This window comes from Taurulus bubalis (genome assembly GCF_910589615.1).
Source record: "Taurulus bubalis genome assembly, chromosome: 8".
NCBI lineage: Eukaryota > Metazoa > Chordata > Actinopteri > Perciformes > Cottidae > Taurulus > Taurulus bubalis.
In genome coordinates, this window is record NC_136596.1 from 14366598 (window position 1) to 14388183 (window position 21586).

Here is a 21586-nt window from a genome sequence, read left to right on the forward strand (position 1 = left end):
CATCACTCTCTTCCTCTACAAACAAGAGAGAGAGAGAGTTTTTCAGAGACTCTCAGTTAGACATACAGGGTCTTGTCATTAACAAAAAGCAGTGAGAGTTGGAGGTTGTGGAGCTCTTCTCATCTTTGTGTGTGCCGTGTCGGAAACAGTGATGAGAGGGTCCCAACAACAGTGAGACCCACAAGACTCATGCTTTCTCTCTCCCCTCCACTTCAACCTCATAGCTACACTCACTGCTCTCTTTAGGATTATATATATATGTTTGTTTTTTCATGGTAACAATCATGTGGAGGATTGAAATAAGAATCTGCTCGGAGGATTAACTTTGCAACTTTTTCTTGAATAATGCCTTCGTGCTGGAGCAGAAGCTCCTGGTTGCCAGTGGTGTTTGGTGCTGCGCTGGTTGCTCTTACTGCTGCTAATACTGGACCAAAACAGGACAGGAGGCAGGCTGGATCGTCATCATGCTTTGGAGGCTTCGATCTCTACTTTGTTTTGGACAAGTGAGTTATCTGACACACATCACCTGAGTCACTAAAGAGGGGATGCATGAAAAGGATGGTTTCTGTTAACAAGTGAAAGTCATTCATGCTAAAGTCTATGAGGAGCATTAGTTAATATAGTGGGTTGAATAAGAGCAATTCATTATTATGTTTAATTATATTAAAAAAAGTTTAAAAAAAGTACATGTGCATTATTTTACTTGTTCCCTAGTGCTTCTCCATCTGGTCTGCCAAAATGTTTGTATGATGTCATCCTGATTTCTGTTATTGTTACGCCCTCTGGTCTCCTGTCACGCAGAAAAATGGATGGATTGATTAATGATGCATTGCTGTGACAGGCCTCGATCTACAGTTTAGCTTGGCATGTGTTTACAGATGGTAAACCACGAGGGCAGTTTTTATCCAGATTGGCTTGCCAAGTGCATCGTTATATCTCCTCATCTTCTTGGAGTCCTAACATAGTCTTTTCGGTGTATCTCAAGTAGGTTACAGGATGTTTGGCCTCCCTGCAAAGTTGGTCTTGATTTAGAAATAGTTTTCATGTTCATCTAACCTATTTTTGGTGATCTCTGGGTTTCCTTTCAGCCATACATCCTAATTACCTGATCAAAACTACCAAACTGATAATTTTAAAATGTCAGGCTCTCCACATTTAGCTAAACAACTAGTGAGCAATCTCATCAACCAAAGCATGTCGAGTGAAAACAGTAAATGTTTTCAAAAGGGGTCAATGTTTTAAATGAGCACTGTTTAACTGAGTTTTCCTGACTGGGATTCAATGAGAGAGACTTAATTCAGTAGATACATATGCACGTAGCTCCACTAGCACTGACTGTTAATGTACCCTAACAGTTGCTTTTGGACTGTAACAGAGAGCTTTTGACTTGTGTGTTTCGCAAAGCTGGCTTCAAAACTACTTGCATTTATTACATTTCCTTTTTTTACCACGTGCCAAAATGTTTGGTAACTAGGTCAACCACAAATGTATCATCCAACTGATAATGTTTTTCATCTGGAAGATGGGACTGGTTGATTGCAGTCTGCCATCTACCTCTCGCTGTAGCTCTCCCTCCAGAAATGGTGATGGGTTTCCAGTTCTGCTACATTACATGTTTTTGTCGCTTGTTCCAGGTACACTGCTGATTCTCTGGGGGGAAATTAGTCAATTGAGTACAATAGAGGGTAATTGTTAGCATGAGCCATGTTTTAACAACACAGACTCATCAATTCACTGCATTAGCTTTTTCTGTCTTTTCTCTATTCAGGATCTTAGCTTTCTTCGCTATACCTTTTAGCACTGATGCCCTCCACGTGCCCTCACTGTCCTCTTGCTATATCTGTCCGATCCCTCTTCTCTCCTCTTTGTCTCTGCACTGCTCTTGCTCCATTACATCCAGATGTTCCAATATTCGGGCCTGTTGGCTGGGCTGTTTGTATGGGGACTTGTGTCATGGTAACAATGGAAAAATAGATGTTTTGAGAAATGTTGCATGGGGGTGTGAGGTTATAAAAACACAGTTTAAATGAAAGACATAATGATAAGCATCAACACTGTTACATGAAAACAGTTTTTTGTTTAAACTGTATATTGACATCTGAAGATTATTCAATTAGATGATATCAATACTGAGAAGCTTCTCTCCAACTCATTCCGTAATCTCTTCATCTTTTTTTCCCAACAGAAGACTTTATAACTGTTGCTATACGGTCCAATAAAAACATTGTCGAAAAATGTGAATAGCAAATAGGAAAAAGAGTGCAAGACGATTAACATCCACACCCTCGCGGTTGTTATCACAGAGCTGGTTGCATGAAGGCTTAATGACGGTACTTTCATCTGACTCCAATAAAATTGGTATAATTGCAGGTGCATTATAAAGATGTTAACAGTAATTTGAGCAGCACGACATTATTGCTACTTCTCAGATTAAACCAGCTGTGTTGCCCAAGGCATTTAGTCATCCAGGCTCTTTTTATTCTTCTTTTCCCTTTAGATATATATACCACAGATGGATTACCGATCTACCGGGCACAGCCCCAGGGGCCCAAGGGGTCAGGGGGTGATAACTGCAAAGAGATGCAAAATCACGACTTGAGAAACAAAACTACTACAAGAGACTCAAACCTTCAACATGGGGACACAAAACAACTACAAAGAGACACAAAACTACAACAAAAATACACTGATAACCACAAGGAGATACAAAATGACTACAAACTGCCATAAAGAGATGCAAACGCGCTACAAAGAAGTGAAATGATCATAAGGAGACAAAAAACAGATACACGGATATACTGTCTACTCTACACAGAGACACACAATGTCTATAAAGAGACCCAAATTGTATGCAAACAACTATAAAGAGACACAATAAATCTTCAGAGGGATGAATCCTTTTAGTTACTTGGGGAGTCTTTTAGTCTGTGGGTTTTGCTCATATGTAAGAGGCATGACAGACTTTTTAAATAACTGTGCATCAGCCCATTGTCTCATAATCCATAATCCGTCTATGATCTCCAGTTCATTTGGCATCACTCAAACAGTAGAACAGAGAAGAGGTCATGCAGCTTAAACATTTTTGCGTTTATCTTCACAGATCTGGGAGTGTGCAGAATCACTGGACAGAAATCTACAACTTTGTTGAACATCTAGCTCATAGATTCATAAGGTAAAAAAAATCAGAATTTTGTCAATTGCGGGAAAAACGTAGAAATGATCACTGATCGAGCAGAGTATATTTTTCTTTCTTCCAGTCCACAGTTGCGGATGTCCTTCATCGTGTTCTCCACTGAGGGAAGGATCCTAATGAGCCTGACAGAAGACAGGTGGGTGCAGATCCCCTTAATACGGCTTTTAATTCTTTGCTGTTTTTATTATGCCGTTCAAAACTTTATGACCAAGAAGATTCCAGACAGATACTTCCCTTCACTGTGATCTGCCTATAGTGTCGTAGGTTTGGACAACTACTTCATCGTGTGGTTTTTCGACACATTGTGGGCAGTATATGTGTCTCATCTTTTCACAGTGTCACAAGATATTGTCATTGTTTCACTGCTCCCCTCTTATTTTATTTTATTCTTCAGTGCTAATTTCTGGTCTATCCGCATGTCTATCTTGAGCCAATACAAACAAATACTGTTTCAATGCATTAATTGGTTTCACATTGTTGGTATTTTCTGCAAATGCTGCCCCGATGGAAACTATTATTCTGTTACCACGTCTGGTTTTATTTAAAAGTATATGTACAGAGATAAATCTGACAACAATTATATTAGATTATCAACAATGTCTTCTGTTTTATCTGCTTAGGGAACACATTCGTAAAGGTCTGGAGGAGCTTTACAGGGTTCTTCCAGGGGGAGACACCTTCATGCATGAGGGCATCCTGAGGGTGAGAGGCCTCTAAATGTCCAATACCAAGCTGGCATCTGCTTTATCTCTGCACTGACTCCAGAACAAACATCACACAGTCCAGAATGCTCTGTTGTGGTAGATCATGGAGAAGTATATTTCTACATGCTACCAGATTTCAAACTTTTTTCTTTCTTTTTTACAGGCCAGTGAACAGATATACTATGGAAACACTGAAGGTGTGTATTACTTTTATTTAATAAGACATGCTAAATTGTTTTAAGTAACTATGGATAAGCCAGAACTTTTTAATAGTTTGATACATAAATTAGGAATCAATTATCTATTTCAGTGGATATTTACTTTAGAATATAATTTCATTATTTATTTATTTATACTAAGTCAGCTGTTTGCAAGGAGGTTGTCAGATGACTATAAAAACAAAGATGTTTTTCTCCTGCATTAAGTGAAACATTTTTTCCTTTCCATTTTTACAAAAACAGATGTCAGGCTTACAAATAAATCAAATCGAACAACCTACTCACAGCTCAAAGTTATTAACCTAATAAAAAGTTTTGAGTTGACTTTATATAATTTCAAAGTTTTACAAAACAGGTGTGATCCACTGCATTAATTGACAGTTTGGATTTGCTTCTTCACTCGGAATTACTTTTGTGAAGGAGTGAGTTCATGTCACAATAACAGGGACATAACTCATAATTGATTTGGATGCTATCAGAAAAGCGATTAGATTTTGCATTAATCTTAATTATGCTGCATGGTTATTTGCAATAGAGGATAAGATAAGGACATAAATTGCATCAGGGGTGACCAAATTATTTCTGTCTGCAGGTTATCGCACAGCCAGCGTTATCATAGCTCTGACAGATGGAGAGCTGCATGAGGATCTTTTTTACTACGCTGAGAGAGAGGTGAGAGAGATAACGAGAAATGATGTGGGTTACACAAATTATAACCAGGTGAAACACTGAGCATAGAATGGATCAGATCAAACACTGACACCCTATACATCACCACTTTGATCTCCTTACTTTAGTCTGGAAAAATGAGATCAGAGCATGTCTGTCAGATTTATATAATCTGAGCCCAGTCGTTCTCCTCACAGCCGTCTATCCAATGATTTAGTGGCTCCTCAAAACATTCATACACTTCAGGTAAAGGTGTGTGAAGGCCAGAGGATAAAATCAGCTTTGAGTGCCCTCAGACATGTTGACAACAGGGATGAGTGAGGTTTACAGTCGACGGATGTGAGAAGTCTTACAACATCATTCAGAGTCAGCCCCAAAAGCCACAGGCATCACCTGTGATAATAAACAAAGAATGTGTCTTATTCTGTTTGGCATTCAGGCATCTGTGTGACATTTCTATTCTTATATGACGTCTGAATAATATTCACAGAAAACACAGTGTTGCTCAACTTCTCGTAAAATCTCGACAAACACAAGCCTTTTTTAACTTTGTTTTGGATGATGTTATGCAATGCAGAGGTATAATTAAACCCAGGTGCTTCTTCCTGTTTTTGCTGTGAATCTGCGCACACTTGACAGGCCAACCGCTCCCGGAGTCTGGGTGCCTCTGTTTACTGTGTGGGGGTCAAGGACTTCAATGAGACACAGGTTGTTGTTTTGTTTGTTTTAGTCCATATCTTTATGTTTCATGATGTCTCAGCTTCAGCGAGTGAAATAGAAAGCAAGAGTTCAAATTTGAAGTGTGTCGACTAAGTGTGCACTTTTGATTGTCAGAACTTGTTTCCTCTCCAGCTGGCAAAGATAGCTGATAGTAAGGACCATGTCTTCCCAGTAAATGATGGATTTGAGGCCTTGCAAGGGGTCATTGACTCGGTGAGTACTTTAGTTCGGCCCACAAATTTGTTCTAACAGCACTTGCATTGAATATATATATATATATCATCATTAGTACCATTGAGGCCCGATAGACAGTAAAAAAATTAAGTGCGAGGTCGAAAGGAAATCCTCTTTAATGTTCTTCAAAATGTCTCAATCACTTTGTCTTTAATCTATTAACACGCTGCTCAAAGTGCACACAGGAAACAAGACAAAAACAGATTTAAAGCACGCTAAATTGTTCCATCGATGGAGCCCAGCCAGAGACACACTTCCAGGAAGACGTGCTGCGCCTGTGACATGCCCGCTTTTGTTCGTCTGACGTCTGGTCAAACACAATCAATGCGTATGCTGTATCTCTTAAAACCCACCTCAGTGGTGTTGACTTACATTTTTGTATTTGATAGCTTGAAAAAAAATTAAAACCAGTTTGGCGTGTAGGGCTGTTGTCACTGGGAAACAAGGTTTGTTGAGCAGAGTTAAAGATCAGGAAACTGTCATCTGGAGCAGATTAACAACCGACTCAAAGCCGTTGCTTCTTATTCATGTGAGCGGACTAGTGGGTCATGAATCAGTCTTCTTTGTCTCCAGGATTATAATCGGTAGATTCCTGGAAAGCAGCGAGTACAGAAACATTTTGCACAACACAAATGAGAGTAGATGGAAACGTCATAGCCAGAAACTTCAGTGGCATAAACTTAATTAATAAGCACATAAAAGTCATTGCTGTGGCTCAGTCGAGAGTCAAAAAGAAATTGTTGGTGCGTTTAAAGGAGCGATATACAACATTCAGAGCATTGTTATGGCAGCAAAGAACTACTATGTAAACATGAATGCTCCATTATCTGAGATTTGCTGGCTGTCTGCTGAAAAGTGTTTCTCCTCATTTCCTCAGATCCTGAAGAAGTCCTGTATCGAGATCCTGGCGGCAGAGCCCTCTAGTATCTGTGCAGGAGGTAAGACAAGGAAGATGGACGTCCTGTTCATCCTAGGCCTCTTAAAGAATTAAATCAGACAGCAGCACATCTTAGTTAACCCATATTGGTACTAGAAGATAAAAACAAATGTCAACGCCATTCCTAGATAGAGAGCAGATGAAAATCCAGGGCTAGTACTGTCACAGCAAGAGGGACCCGCGTTCGATTCCCGATCCCGGGTGGTCCTTCTGTGTGGAGTTTGTACCTTCTCCCCGTGGCAGTGTGGGTTCCCTCTGGGTTCTCTGGCATCCTCCCACAGTCCAAAGACATGCAGTTCAGGTTAATTGGAGGCTCTAAATTGCCCGTAGGTGTGAACGTGAACGTGAGCGTGAATGGTTTCTGTCTCTATATGGGCCCTGCGATTAACTGGCGACATGTCCAGGGTGAACCCTGCCTTCGCCCAATGTCAGCTGGGATTGGCTGCAGCGCCCTGCAACCCTGAATAGGATAAGCGGTTTGGATGATGGAATGGAACATCCATACAACCATGTGTTGGCTGGGTCATGACTGCACCAACATTGGCTACAGCTACAGTATTTTAACAAAAGGGGACTGTTAAATGTTGAATTCCGGCCAACAATGTTTGTTTTGTTTCCACCGAGAATTGGATTGCAGTTCTTTAAAAAGTTTAAATTGTGCCTGAAGACTTGATTGAAGTACAATTATATCTATAGCCATTGAGTTAAGAGACACTGAAAGTGGGCAGCATTGATACAGAGTGTCTTTTGTTAATAGATGATAGTGTGCACCCTAGTGGGAATTTAGTATTGTTCTGTTGTTTGTTTTGGGGGTGGTTGTTCTTTTTTGTTCTTTTTTTTGGCAGTGTAAGGTTTAGATACAATTGTTCTTGTATTTCTGTAACCTGGCCGCACTTGTGACCTTCCTCACAGAGACAAAAGATGAAAAAGGAGCTTTTAGCTATATGTGGTACAATATATGCATTGTGCATTGTCCCTGCTAAATTAACAAGATTACAAAAATGACTTATCAATAATGCTAGTCTTTAGATTGTTTAATACACATTACAATTTGTGTTATTGTAAGGAAGTTGTATTTTGACGTGTTGAGCATATCACCCACTTGTCAATACTAAACTCAACCAAATCTGTGCACTTCAAGTCAGTAACACTGTGACAAAGCAATAGTGGTTGTTGAGAGTGTCACATAATGTTATTACATGATGAGATGTTTGGATGCTACTCTGACCCATAATTCAAGTTTATGGTAAATGTATTTTCAATTCTTGGGGTCTCATTTGTGTTTCTCCTCTCCTCGCTCAGAGTCCTTCCAAGTGGTGGTGAGAGGAAATGGATTCCTCCACGCCCGCAACGTCGATAAGGTCCTGTGCAGCTTCCGCATCAACGACACCCTCACTAAGAGTGAGTGGAGCTTTGCTGAACCGTGTTTACTGCATCTACTGTAGTACACATCGACTCAAAGCTGATCACTTATAATAAAAACAGCTGGAATAAGCATGTGTTTGCAGGTAAAATGAATCTAAATTACACTTAACTGAGCTTCCCAAAAGTCAAACACAAAGTCAATCGCACAGCTTGAATCCGCTGAGATCAAACAAACAGCCATGCTGCTGTTTTTTTGTTGTTGTTATAAACCCAATTTTACAGCTTGGGAAGAAGCCAGAAACAAGAGATACAGGAGAACCACACACGAGATAGAAGGGGGAAAAGGCCTGAAGGATACAACCAGTTCCCCATTGTCTTTTACTGGGGGTTTACTGTAATGGTAGTTAAAACCACTTCCTATCAGGCACGCCACAGTAGCTGCAGAAGGTGCTGGTCTAATTGAAAAGCAAGATATTGAACAGCATTGAAGGGCAGACAACAAGTCTGCTCCTCTTCGGGAGAAGTGGTGAACATAAGTATTTAACCTGATGGCATGTCAGTGCATCTCAACGTCTTTATCAGTCAACTCGAGTTCATTGAGTCCATCTACTCAGATATTTTCTGCTTTCTAACGTTGGCTATATTTTGCTACCTAGAGGGACTATTTTCTCCTCTTTAATAATTATTTTGCTAACGCCATCAACATTCAGCACAGATGCCTTACAATTTAAATCACATTTTTTGGGAACAGAGTAAAGTTGTGTCGTATGAAAACATCAACGATTCCTCAGAATCATAATAATTTCTGCACGATGCAACATCCAACTTCCTTCAGACAAACAGTGGACATGGAAACAATTTGAGTGAAATTATCTCCTTATGTTAATCCCATTGTGCTTGTGCAATCCTCCTCCAGATTCATTCACTTCTCTAGGTTGTTGACACGATCCTCTGGAATTTATTAACTTCACATCAGGGGTAAATGTAAATAATTAGGTACGGGTTAGCTCATCTGGAGGTAAATATGTGTTGTGTACTATAAGGGAAACCATTTATATTCTCTCTCTTACATCTTAACATGTCCCCACTGACTCCCCCAAGCAGCATATGTAACTGCATGTGTTGAGCAGATGAATCCATGTTTGAGCTTGTGTCTCCAGGAAAAAGTAGCAGCAAATACATTCAGGCGGGGGAGGATATGGCAGGTCCTGTCCTGAGCTGTCCAGTGCTTTGGTGACAGATGTTTATATGGACAATATTGAACAGTGTGAATCAGGGCACACAATATCTGATGTTTCCTACAAAATTATTGTTGCATAATAATGCACAATTGGTGTATGGAAGCCAATTTTCGCCATTAAAAGAGATATTTAAGAATAAAAAAAACAGCACCACCGAAGTGCATGCACACTTACTATCTCATAATTTCGACTTTCCATTTCATAATTATGATGTTTTATCTCAATTTTTGTTTTCTTTTACTGACGGAGTGTGTGGGCTTCCATACTTTTGCAACAGCTATAGAAAATGAAAAAGGTCAAATTCATCCTTTTTATCATGAAATGTGTCTCTTTTTTGGCCAGTTGATTCACACTCACAATACGTTGTTGTTTACAATTTCATAATTTGTGTATTGATAACATATCAATAATATATGTTTTTTAATGTAGCCGTTATCGTCAATAGAGTAGAGGTATATACCAGTAAGTAATTAAACAGTGATGAACCTAATGGTTAAAGTTGATCCCTGGGTACTTGGCTTGTCTGCACCTCGTAAGATAGGACCTCTCTCTTGCCTTGGGGAGTAAACAGTCCAATAAAACATCATGACATGGACTCTGGGATGTTTGCCAGTCTTTTTTTATCCTCAATGGATTCATACGGTGGAAATCTGCAGAATCAGGCCACGTCAGCTTTTTACTTGACTTTGTTGTAATTTGTTGTTTAAAAGGCGCTCGGGTAATCATAGTGTAAGGCCATTCTGAGTACAAGGTGGGTGCAGAGATGAACTCTGAGTGGGATCATATCTGGCCTAGTTTGTGAGCCGTGTTTAGCAGCGGTGCTCGCCTTGCCCCTCCGTCCTGCATGGTGTTTCTAGAGAAGAGCAGTCGCGCTTGTGTTGATTTTCTCAGTTCTGGGGTATGCTCTCCGTCTTCCAGGATAAACAGACAGGCTTGGGTGATGATGTTTGTTGGAGCAGCTTTCCTAAAAGCCAACTGAACAAGGAGAGGATCTAGATTTGCCTGAAAAACAAAAGCTGTTGTGGTAATGATGTTTCTGAGAGTCATGCAGATGTCTTGAGACAGTAGACAACAAAGCCTTTGTCTTGAAAAAAAACAAAGTTACAGTGAGAGACGTGACATCATTCAACTTCTGTTAACATGAGCATACTCATGACTTCAATTACAATGAAGTAATGTGTGTAAATGCAGTAAACACGGTTCAGGCATTATCCATTCAATACACTAATAGTGTGAGCAGGCTAAACAATTACATCATCTGAAAGGTGATTCAGATCATTATTTAGGGGTATGAGCTTTATATGTGAATGAAAACTACTGACTGTTATGAAACTGGAATGTTTGGCTGATTCTTCATTTTCATGACCCCTTTCCATCTTCTTCTCTAGTGGTAAAGCCTTTGATTGTCGAAGATACATATCTTCTCTGCCCTGCACCAGTCCTTCAAGAGGAGGGGATGTAAGTCTTGTAATGTATTAAAATAAATGTGGGGTTTCATATGACACCATCTACTCTGTTTTTTCTAAGTCACCGCATAAAAACAGTCGAGACGTTTTTATTTTTTCTTTCCTTTTCCAGGGCAGCAAACCTTTATGTCAGTATGAATGAAGGTCTCAGTTTCATCTCCAGTTCAGTTACCATTTCCACTGTGGGCTGTGTAAGTACAATATAATGTACCAGCATTTGGCTTTGAAACCTAATTCATTTGGGTAGTGGTGCACTAGGACAGCCCAAGTCCGTGACTGCTAACAGTAGACAACAAACTAGTAAACCTAATCCAAACCCCTGTAATACAAATTCAGGATGATGAATAAACTAAAGTATTTCAGCATCATCAGATTACATTGAAGAGCATCTTTCCAAAGAAAACCAAAAAGCTAGAGAAGGGGTTAACATATTTTCAGTGCTCTACATGTTCAGAGAGTCTGTGTTGACGTTACTGTCTCTGTCACAGTCTGATGGGACCATCCTGGCCATAGCTCTGCTCCTCCTGATGCTGTTCCTGGTATTGGCTCTCCTCTGGTGGTTTTGGCCTCTCTGCTGCACTGTGGTGAGTTTTCTTAACCCTTGCGTTGTCTTGGGGTCAAAATGACCCATCAACACACATACATATACACTCGTACACGAGTCATTTTGACCCCAAGACAACACACACTAGTGCAATAATAACATGCATAAAGGCTGCTTTACAGATAGCTTCTGATGGCTTTAAACACTTTGAGAATGAAGAGATATTGCTTGAGAAAAATATGATGGAGATAAATGTCTTTTCCAGCTCTGTTGTGGCTGGCTAAGGTCCCTAAAGGCATCTTATTAACCTAAAAAACATTCCCATGGTTGGAAGGCTAGAGTCTATGAGTCAACAAGGGCGTATGTCCCTTTGAACTGGAGCTGAATTTAGGCAACAGCCAGAAAAGGTTAAGGTCACAGGGTGAACGCGTGTTTAAGTAATTATGCTGCTGTTTAGATAATTTGTGTTTCCATAGGTCACAGAAGGTGACCTCCGAGTCTTACCTCCTAATCGTTTTTCAGTATATTCACTGGCAGACCTAAACTAGTAACACATTCACCAGTAATGAGGCTGACTAATTTCAATTTCCAGCTAGTGGTGTGGAAGGAAAGACTCAACTATGCTTTTTTGGTTTGATATATTTGTTACTATGAGATTTGGAGAATCAAGATAACTTCCCATAAATAAAGAGTGTCATGAGAAGTATTTGTATGTGAGTCATCTGTTCTGAATACAGTAAAAAGGCAATCTCAATATTTCAGTAAACTCTATGTTAACCAGCCACTTGCTGTAAAAATCCGTATTTCTCCTTTCAAATGAAGAGTGTATAGTTTCTCTTCAAAATCCAGTCCATTGTTTCCACCGCTGGAAACAGGAAAGTTGAGAACTGCCAGAGAGCGATGTCAGCTTTTACAACATGGCTGTCCCTCCCTTTACTTTTGTTCTGTTCTTGTCCATTAAATTACAAATTCAAGTCTTTGCAGCAAGTCTGTTTCGGAAAGCAATGAGAGGTTACCATGGGAAATAATTTTGTCTTCCAGGATTTGAAAAAGCATTGAGGAAAATCACAAATAAGAATCAGAACAGCTTAATTTGCCAAGTGCATTTAATGTCTTAAAAACCTTTGCACTGGTGCAAAAAACACAGACAGATCATATTGCGATGGGAAAAATCTAAACTAAGAGCAAATAATACAGAATTACAGAAGTTATGAGAGCCTTTTACTCTTCCCTTTTCCCAATCGACAACCTCAGGACCAGATTTGTAGGTCAGTGCTTTGCACTTGTTAATAAGTAGTAGAGACTTGGATGAAAAACTATTCCTCAGAAGTGTGTTGTGTAACCATTCTGTTGCACACATAGGACATATTGCAGTGACATACAGACGATATGAAAATCGATTTTGATACACGTGTTTGTGACATTCGTGGTCTTCCGATGAATAAAGAAAACCTCCCCTCCTTCACCGCTCGTGCAATTTCTTCCCTCCACAGATCATCCATGAACCCCCATCGCCAGCTCTGGAGGAGAGTTCGGTATGAGTTGCACCGTCTCCACTCAATCTGTTTCTTATGACTCCAAAGAAAATATATTATTTTTAGATTAAGACAGCCACCAGTGTTAGGTTGTGTATCTTACATCTCAATGACCATGCGGTGTCATTCACTTGCGCGAGTCTTGGTATGAATTTCATTTGGTAATTATTTCAATGTGAGTTAACGCCCTCTTCAAACAGTGAAATCCTGACTTTTACCATTTTGTTCCTGCTCTCTTTTCTAAATCCCTTCCTCTGGAGCTTTTTGGACCTTCATGGAACATTTAGTGAAATTAAACTGACAAATAACACCATTTCAAATGGATTTGATCCACAAATTAACGTTAATCAAATACATTTTAACTGCCCAAACTTACAATGCAATAACAGCAAGCCACAATGCGACTGAGAGACACGTCAGGCTACATTTATTTGCACCAATTAAGCAGAAAATTAGGTTTAACAGGGTAAAGCTATTCCAAAAGCAGACTCCATGACAGCTATGGCTTCACATACAACTTCCAGCTTTCATTATGGCTGTGGGCTTTGTAATTCCTCTGATCTGACAACTCGCACAGAGGGGACAAAAATGAGGGCTGGTTTTGGAGGGAATTTGTACCAGGTAGGTCCTATGTGTTCATTTGATGTGTATACTGTACATTCTTGTAAAAACAGCGAACTATTAGCTTGTTAAATTATTTATTAATATATCACAATAAAACGTACTTCCTGTCACTCCCCCGTAGGATGATGAAGACTTTGAAGGCCCTAAGAAGAAATGGCCGACTGTAGACGCCTCCTACTACGGAGGAAGAGGAGTTGGGGGAATCAAAAGGATGGAGGTTAGATCAAATAGACCATCTGTTGTGCTAAGGATAAGGATACTGGACTTAAAAGAAACCTGATAAGATGTTTACACATTGGGGTTGTTAAAAAGGAATATGGATAGTTGACCACCCCACTTTCAGAAAGTTCAAATAACACTTTCAATGAAACTCACTTTATTTGCATATACACTGAAATTAAGCATCTCATCTATGTATCCTGACCGTCTTTAAAGGCAGTGTGTGGAACCGTCAAACATCTCTGACTCTCCATACTCTCTGTCATCAGGTCCGCTGGGGTGAGAGAGGCTCCACCGAAGAAGGAGCAAAGCTGGAAAAGGCCAAAAATGCCAAAGTGAAGATGCCTGAACAAGAGGATGTGGAGGCCCCCACACACATCCTCAACAACGGCATGCGCAAACCCATGGGGCCACACAAGTGGTACTCACCCATCAAGGTAAGGTACCAGCCAGGAGGAAACTGTCTGGGGAATGTGTTTGGTCTGGAGATGCTCTTTCAAGCCTCGCTGATGACAACAACTAAAACTGGCAAACATATTGGAGTAATGATAATAATGATTTCAATAAAAACATTAAATTGTGAAGGATTTACAATATATTTGTTTTAAAAAGTCTATTATTATATCTGAGCCTTCAATAATTTTTTTAAGCATTCATGGTTTTGGCCTCTGCTGGGATAAATGTTTTGTATGCATGAAAGACATCATCTGTTAAAAATGACTGCATGTTAATCTGGCTGAGGATATGTAAATAATGGCATTATTAAAATGCCATAGTGAAAGTAGCATGAGATGTGTTGTGTAATAATGCTTCAATGACTACTGGCACACAGTCCCTTCCTCCAAGGCCAGCATAGGGTTAAAGGAGTGACTCCGAAGCATGCAGTCAGCGGGGGATTGCTAATAGAAACCAGACTTCAGTTGGACTGACCTCCAGGGAGTAGAGCTGCACAGCCAGCAGTTTTGTGAGGAAAAACAGCTGCAATTGCTGCCTTTATCCTCAAAGTATTTTCTGTGTTTAAAAGCTATAAAGAGTCAGTTCACGATGAACTGAAACCATTTCAGTTTGTCACTAGGACTCGGTTAATAATGGTAATTTCACTGCAGCTCGAGTTCGGCACACAGTGTGAAAAAGTGTTGTTGACTGAGAAAAGACAAAAGGGTTGATAACAGAAACTTGATATAAAGAATAAAAAGGTAATTTTGAGATGAATGAAATGGTTTAAAAGTTTGATTTCCTCTGTGTTTCAATAGAGCAAACTGGATGCATTGTTGGTACTTTTAAGAAAAGGCTACGACCGTGTGTCTGTAATGAGACCTCATCCGGGTGACAAGGTAAGAATAACTCAAAAGCTATAGGCATGAAAGCATACAGCCTACATTTTACCGATTGATGGAAGGTTAACAGTGTGTGACCTCTATACTGTTGGCAGCTGACATGTAGTCTAAAACTGTTGTAAAAAAAGTGTTGAAAAAAAGAGTCTGAGAGAAGTCTGCATTAAACCTTATTCGCAAGAGTTTATGTAATGATTCATTTTTCATTGAGTAAGAAATGTTGATTTAAGAGCAATCATTACCCTCAAAGTTGATGAAGAAAAGATCTTCAGAAACTTTAATGCACTTAACAGAGACAGAGCCAGACTTGGGGGCCTGCATGGTATTGGAAAAAATTGACATTGTGATGTTTTCTTTTTCTGCTATATTGCAATATAAAAAATACAGAAATATTCACAGTACATTTTTTAGGCTATATTTACAAGTTAAATGCATTAATCTGTTTAAGAGCAGAATTAAGAAGCTAGATAAACACTTTTGTGTTCTCGTCTATAATGTAAAGGGTCTTCAAACTCTAACTCAAATAACAGAAGAACATTTACTCAATTAAATTGGATTTTTGTAGGGAAGCGCATGGTGGTAGTAGATAAAACAACCCCCTATGACAATGTTAGGAAATATTTCCCTGGTAATAGAAGGTTCAGTCAGAGAGGCTGAGAGGAAATCCCACAAAGTTGAAGGTGTTTAAAGATTTGAGGCTTTTGACAAGGCTGGAGCTCCAGATTTGTATTATTTGAAACCTGAAAGGAGTGAAGGTACCAACTACAGCATGTCACATAGTGTAGAATAGTATACAATTATGCAATAAATGTTGCTAAATATTTCAGTCTAATATGTTTGTGGATCTATTAAAATAGGAATATTTCACTCAATGCAAGCATCATATACCGATAACATCCATCCTTTACCCCCTCCCCCTCAAATACAGTAAGTACAGCTGACACACCACCCTGTAATTAGAAGTGTATGAGTGAGTCCTCCATACTATAAAGCTCTTCATTAGTGCACTGGAAAAACAGCTCAGCTCTAGTTTCCTTGATGATTTGCAGTAAAGAAGCTTGTTCTGGTAGCAATTAGGAGTCTCCTGTCAAAGCCTTGTTTTTATAACTTCTCCTAAATGAATGCAGCGGCGGGATGGAGGAGGCCTGTTGATCCTACTGCCTGACGGAGAGAAACCCAAGGCAGGTTGCCGTAACGTGTAATTTATTTATGAGCCTCTAAAAACTGGGGAATCTTGTAATTAGTAAAGGAAATCAAACAGGGCACAAGACATCAGGCTAAAAACTCAATATCACTCTTTAAATGTTTTATCACATATTCTTCTATTGACTGAATTGTAGGTTAGCTGCAACTATGATTCAGTGCAGGAGTGCAAGAGACGTCACAAGAATACTTCCCTGTTAAAATGGCCATTTCTGTATCAATTACTCACTGCGTGTTGCCTTGAATTCTTGTAAAAATCGTGCATGCCTCCACAGAGAATGAAGTATTCAGAAATGGTCAAAAACAGAGTAAATCCTTGATGCATTTAATTAAAATCAGGTAGGTGTAATGCTTCTTATAAAGTCTAATGTCAAAACTTTATCACAACATCGGTTTACAAACTCTTACAGAATAATTCAAATCCCGTTTATCCTGTTGTGTGCTCAGTATTTCCTAAACACTTGAATTCTCACCTAAATGTTCCTATTTAATACACTTGCACCACGACTGTTTCATGGTATCGAGTACGATGCCAGGGGACGCCAACCTATGAGTCCAACGTGTTAGTTAAGAGTTTGGCAAAAATGCATCTTTGGAAAACACTAAACACAATTGGATACTTGGTTTATATTGCGGAAATTGAGAGAACGTTTGTAAACCTATGTTTTGTTATAGCTGTTGTTAAATCTGGCCTCCATTTACTTTGATTCAATGATTCACTCCGTTTTCAGAATCCCTGTACACCATCGAGGCGTGCAAGAAAAACGTTTTCTGCAAGAATTCAAGGTCATTTAAAGGGGATTTAAGAGTATTATTTTAAAGTCCATAATATACACTGTCCTCCTCCCACTAAGGAATACAACATGTCTTTGTCTTCGCCCCGCTTGTGAATGAGAGAACAGCGCTGTCATTCCGATCAGTCCACTCCCTGACTCCCTGTTCCCAGCTGCTCTTGGGGTGTAGCTTGTTTCTGAAATATGATAGTCGCTCTTGCGTGACCTCACTTTGGTTTGGACAGGGTGGTGGCAGGTTATTTTGGCAGGCTGTCAGTAGAGCATACAAATAATTCCCTTGTGACTGAGAAAAGGTTTGTTGATATTAAAAGTCACGTGTAGAAAATAAGAATTGCAAGGTTGTTTATCGTCACTATATGCTCTAAAATCAGGTCTGATTTCAAATTCCAGGGCAGATGCATGAACTTCACACGCATAAAGTCTCCCTCTCCTCATCACCCACACCATCACCCATCTCCCATCTACAACCCTCCCAGCAAGACTCCACCTCCACTGCAGGGCACCCTCTCCCCTCTCCCCAGCAGCCCTCCATCATCTCCAACATTCTCCTTCTCAACCCTTCCACTACTGTCTCTGACTCCTCCTTCCACCTCCACCACTCCCTCCCCTCCCATTTCACCTCCCCCTTACACACCCCCACCCACCCGGGCTCTTCCTCCGACCACCATGCAGATACCTGAAGCTCCGGCGCTTCCTCCCACGCCTCCACCCTCTGCCTCCCCGACTGGTTCCCTGCCTCATCTTCCACATGCACCTCCTCCGGGACGAGCCCCTCCACCTGCCCGCCCACCACCTCGCCCTGGCCTGTAAAGCCCCGGGAGCAGACGGGAGAGAGTTTAGCAGAATATGAAAGGCAACTCAAGAGTCTCACCAACAATCAGCACATGACCATCCTTGATTGTACCTGTGAGGACCTGCGAGTGTCTTGTGCCACACTCAGTGGGCTGTGGCCTTTCTGTTTGTGAAGTGGACCAGCGAGAACTTGTTTTCAGCTATTTGTCTACAGTGACTTTTGTACACATTTAGCCCAACAGTGCAATTGCTCAGATGCTTGAATTACACCAACATTCCCTACAAATGAGGTCATGCAGGCCGGCTCTAAATGATTTTCCTCGATGGTCCTCAGAGCTGCTTCAGGCCCAGAGTCCCTTCCATGTGTACGTAAGATTAGACAAATCCTGGCTTGAACTAATGCCTTTTCTCAAGGAGCACAGTCACGTTCAAAATGATCAAGACACTAGAATATGTGCCTGTGTTACATTTCCTGATAAGAGAGACAAGACTCATGCCGCAAATATTTCACATACAACAGATTTAGGATGCTTTAGAAGAATCTTAAAGTCCCAGTTTTTGTATTCTTGAATGTTGAGCAATTGCATGCAAATATTTGAGTTGATCTTTTTGTCACATTTCTACCTTGTTTTTATTTTATTGTTTTAACATAAATGCATTTTTTATTTGTACTTTTGTTGAGAACCATTTGAGGTTAGAACAACTGCAATTGCTGATAAACCCAGCAAACAAATTGCATATTGAAACAGCAACGCAATATATCTAAACTTATTCTTGCAACTTTTAACTTGCGTGCCATATTAAACGGCTTCATGGGAGTCACTGAAATCACTGCATATGCAAAAATATGTCAGTCAGGGAAAAGCTTTGCACATCGTCTTGCTCATCCACCTACAGCCTCTAGCACAGGGTTTTATGTAAATACTAATTTTGATATAACCATGTGTGTTCAGATATCTGTGAATGTGTGTCTGTGTCAAAAAGAACGAGACTATTTGTCACAGCCTGTTTAATCAACTTAAACAAAGTGATCTGGCTTTTATTTGCACAAGATGCTTCCAGTTCCTCAAATAATGGGACATAATAGAAGCCTGCTGTTTCAATGGGTCATACAAAGTTTAGTAAATGAAATTAATGGTTAATATGAAGCTGTTTCTTGATGGTGATCAGAGGAGTCTCATCCGAATGCAGTGAGAATTATAAACTCATCTTTCACTCTAAGAGTCTTACATAGATGTCGTGGAAAAACTGAAAAGACCATATGTAACTTTCCAACAATACAGTACAGTGTGTAGACACCTTTGTTGGTTTAATTTAAAATGAAAGTCCATCCATCCATCCATTTTCATCCGCTTAATCCGGGGTCAGGTCGCGGTGGCAATCCCTCCAGCGTGTCCTGGGTTTTCCCTGGGGTCTCCTACCAGTTGGACAACTGAAAATGAAATGAAAGTAAACAATCAAAATGTATTTTTTTTATATTTGACTTCATGTATTGTTCTTGGAAATGCAATTACTGACCAGTAAACCTGCGTGATTTACTTCTTGACAATGTGATAACAGCCACTTTGCTCGGTTTCATCAAAGGTAAAGATTTTAATGTGTTTACAGTGCTCCTGCTTTTCAACACTCTACAGAATGTTTCCCACATTCCATGTATTCTTCAGTATGTTAAGATACAACAATATTCTGTAACACTTATTGAACTTTTGATTCTATTTTCTTGTATTTCACTGTAAGTTAGACAATTGAAATTGCCACTGGGATCACCAGGTTCACACAGTGGACATTGGCTATTTGCAAAAAGCACAGAGCACCTCACTCCCTCTCCCTGTGATGCAAAAAGAGAGAAAAGAATATGCAGAGCATGGCTAACTAATCCCAGATGTTCATGTGTTGCATTATGTCACATGCACGAATGGAGTGAGCTATCTTGGAAAATATTAGACACCATTTAATCCTTAGGAAATGTGGACAGGCTGCAGGAAAGGTGTCCTAGTGCTAATCATCTGGGCATAATTTGGGGACAGACAATTGACAGGACAGAGTGGAGCAAGGCACTGCAGCTTCTAAATGTCTCAAAGAAAGTGACTTAACATTTAAGGTTGACAGCATGCAGGGACACTTTTTTTAATCAGATAGTGAATTTTTGTTGTTGCACAAACTTAATGCAAAATGTCATCGAGTCTATTGCCAGCTTTTGTTTGCCCTCTATCTTAAGAATTACATCACAGCTGTCTAACATATACTATATAAACATTACATCACAGACCATAACCCAATAACAATAGTCACTAGTGTTATGTTGGGTGTAGTCTCTTTTGGTAAATTCTTTAAGAAGTAGTTCTTCATCAGTATAAAACATTCAACTTAGCGATAAACCCGAGATCTTAAATTGCAACTGACAGTTTGTTGAACAGATTTTACTCCAGAATTGAGGTCAGCTTTGTGTTAAACCAACATTCACTAGTGTCTGGCCTACAGTCGGTTTACATGCTAGAATACATTATCAAACATATGCTCATAAGTGTTCAAGTCAGTGTTGAAACTGAAATCCATGTGCTTATCTATTTCCTAAATATAATGCATCAAATACTACTGATCATCAGGGACTTTTACTCATCAATCACGCCTTAAAAACACTGGGTTTCACTTCTAAATGGCATCACACTCACAAACATATAAGATAAAAGGACAACAAAAGGACAAAAAAGAGGCATTATTTCGGTTTCAAGCTGTGTGTGTGTGTGTGTGTGTGTGTGTGTGTGTGTGTGTGTGTGTGTGTGTGTGTGTGTGTGTGTGTGTGTGCGTGTGTGCGTGTGTGCGAGCGTCTGCGCGCGTCTGCAGGTAGAAGCTGTTTGTCAGTCTCATGGTTCTGGACTCTTGTAGATGCCTGATGGCAAGAGTGAGAAGAGTGCCTTCCTGTCCTGGGCAGTGCAGTTTCCATACCATACTGTGATTGAGCTGGTGTGGACACTCTCGACCGTGCATATGTTGAAGTTGCTGAGAATTTTGGGTGGCATGCCAAATTTCCTCAGCTTTCTTAGGAAATGCAGTTGCTGCTGGGCCTTTTTAATGTTCTGCAGTGTGTTATGAGACCAGGTGAGGTCCTCGCTAATGTGCGTTCCGAGGAATTTAAAGGTTTTCACCCTTTCCACCTCTGTCCCAGTCGTATGTGAAGAGGGTGTACAGCACGGGACTCAGTACACAGCCCTGGGGGGTCCTTGTGCTCACAGTTCTTGTGTCAGATGTGCGGTTGCCAACTCTGACTCATTGGGGTCTGCCTGAGAGAAAGTTCAGCACCCAGTTGCAGAGAGCATGTGTCAGACCAAGAGTGAGGAGATTTACAGAGAGTTTGTATGGAATGACTATTAAATGCTGAGGTGAAGTCTATGAAGAGCAGTCTTGCATAGGTGTCCTTGCCCTAAAAGTGCGTGAGGGTTGTCTGGATGACGTTGTTGACTGCATCGTCATCATCTTCTCTGTGCTGACTCTGAGGTCGGATATTTTTCTCATTACCGGCTGCGTTGTGGTTATGTTGAATAATTGAAATCATAAAACAGAGTTCAGTAGCCTCTTTAGCTTCTTCATTAACTTGTTGAAAATACATTAATTTATAAAACGTAGTGTTTTATAGATAGATTCAGTCACCATTCAGTGTGATTTACACAGAATATCATTGTCTCTGATGTCCAGAAGCTCATAATACCTGAAGCTGACATTGCAGCCCATTTAAGGATCGGATTTGTCTTTTTTGTTTGGTTCTCACAGAAAAGACACCAGACGTTGGGGGAGGA

General features: G+C 40.1%; 1 protein-coding gene across 1 annotated transcript; it reads left to right on the top strand.

The window, feature by feature from the left end:
- Positions 1-345: 345 nt before the first annotated feature.
- antxr1a (ANTXR cell adhesion molecule 1a) lies at positions 346-19351 on the top strand (the record flags this gene model as incomplete). Its single annotated transcript, XM_079222009.1, has 18 exons — positions 346-503; positions 3101-3172; positions 3258-3329; positions 3814-3895; positions 4061-4094; positions 4708-4787; positions 5424-5492; positions 5637-5717; positions 6616-6676; positions 7978-8076; positions 10670-10739; positions 10860-10938; positions 11236-11331; positions 12785-12826; positions 13572-13667; positions 13939-14106; positions 14923-15003; positions 17391-19351. 18 exons carry the CDS (start codon positions 346-348, stop codon positions 17808-17810), a joined length of 1860 nt encoding a protein of 619 aa, XP_079078135.1. The 3' UTR covers positions 17811-19351.
- Between the last annotated feature and the right edge of the window lie 2235 nt (positions 19352-21586).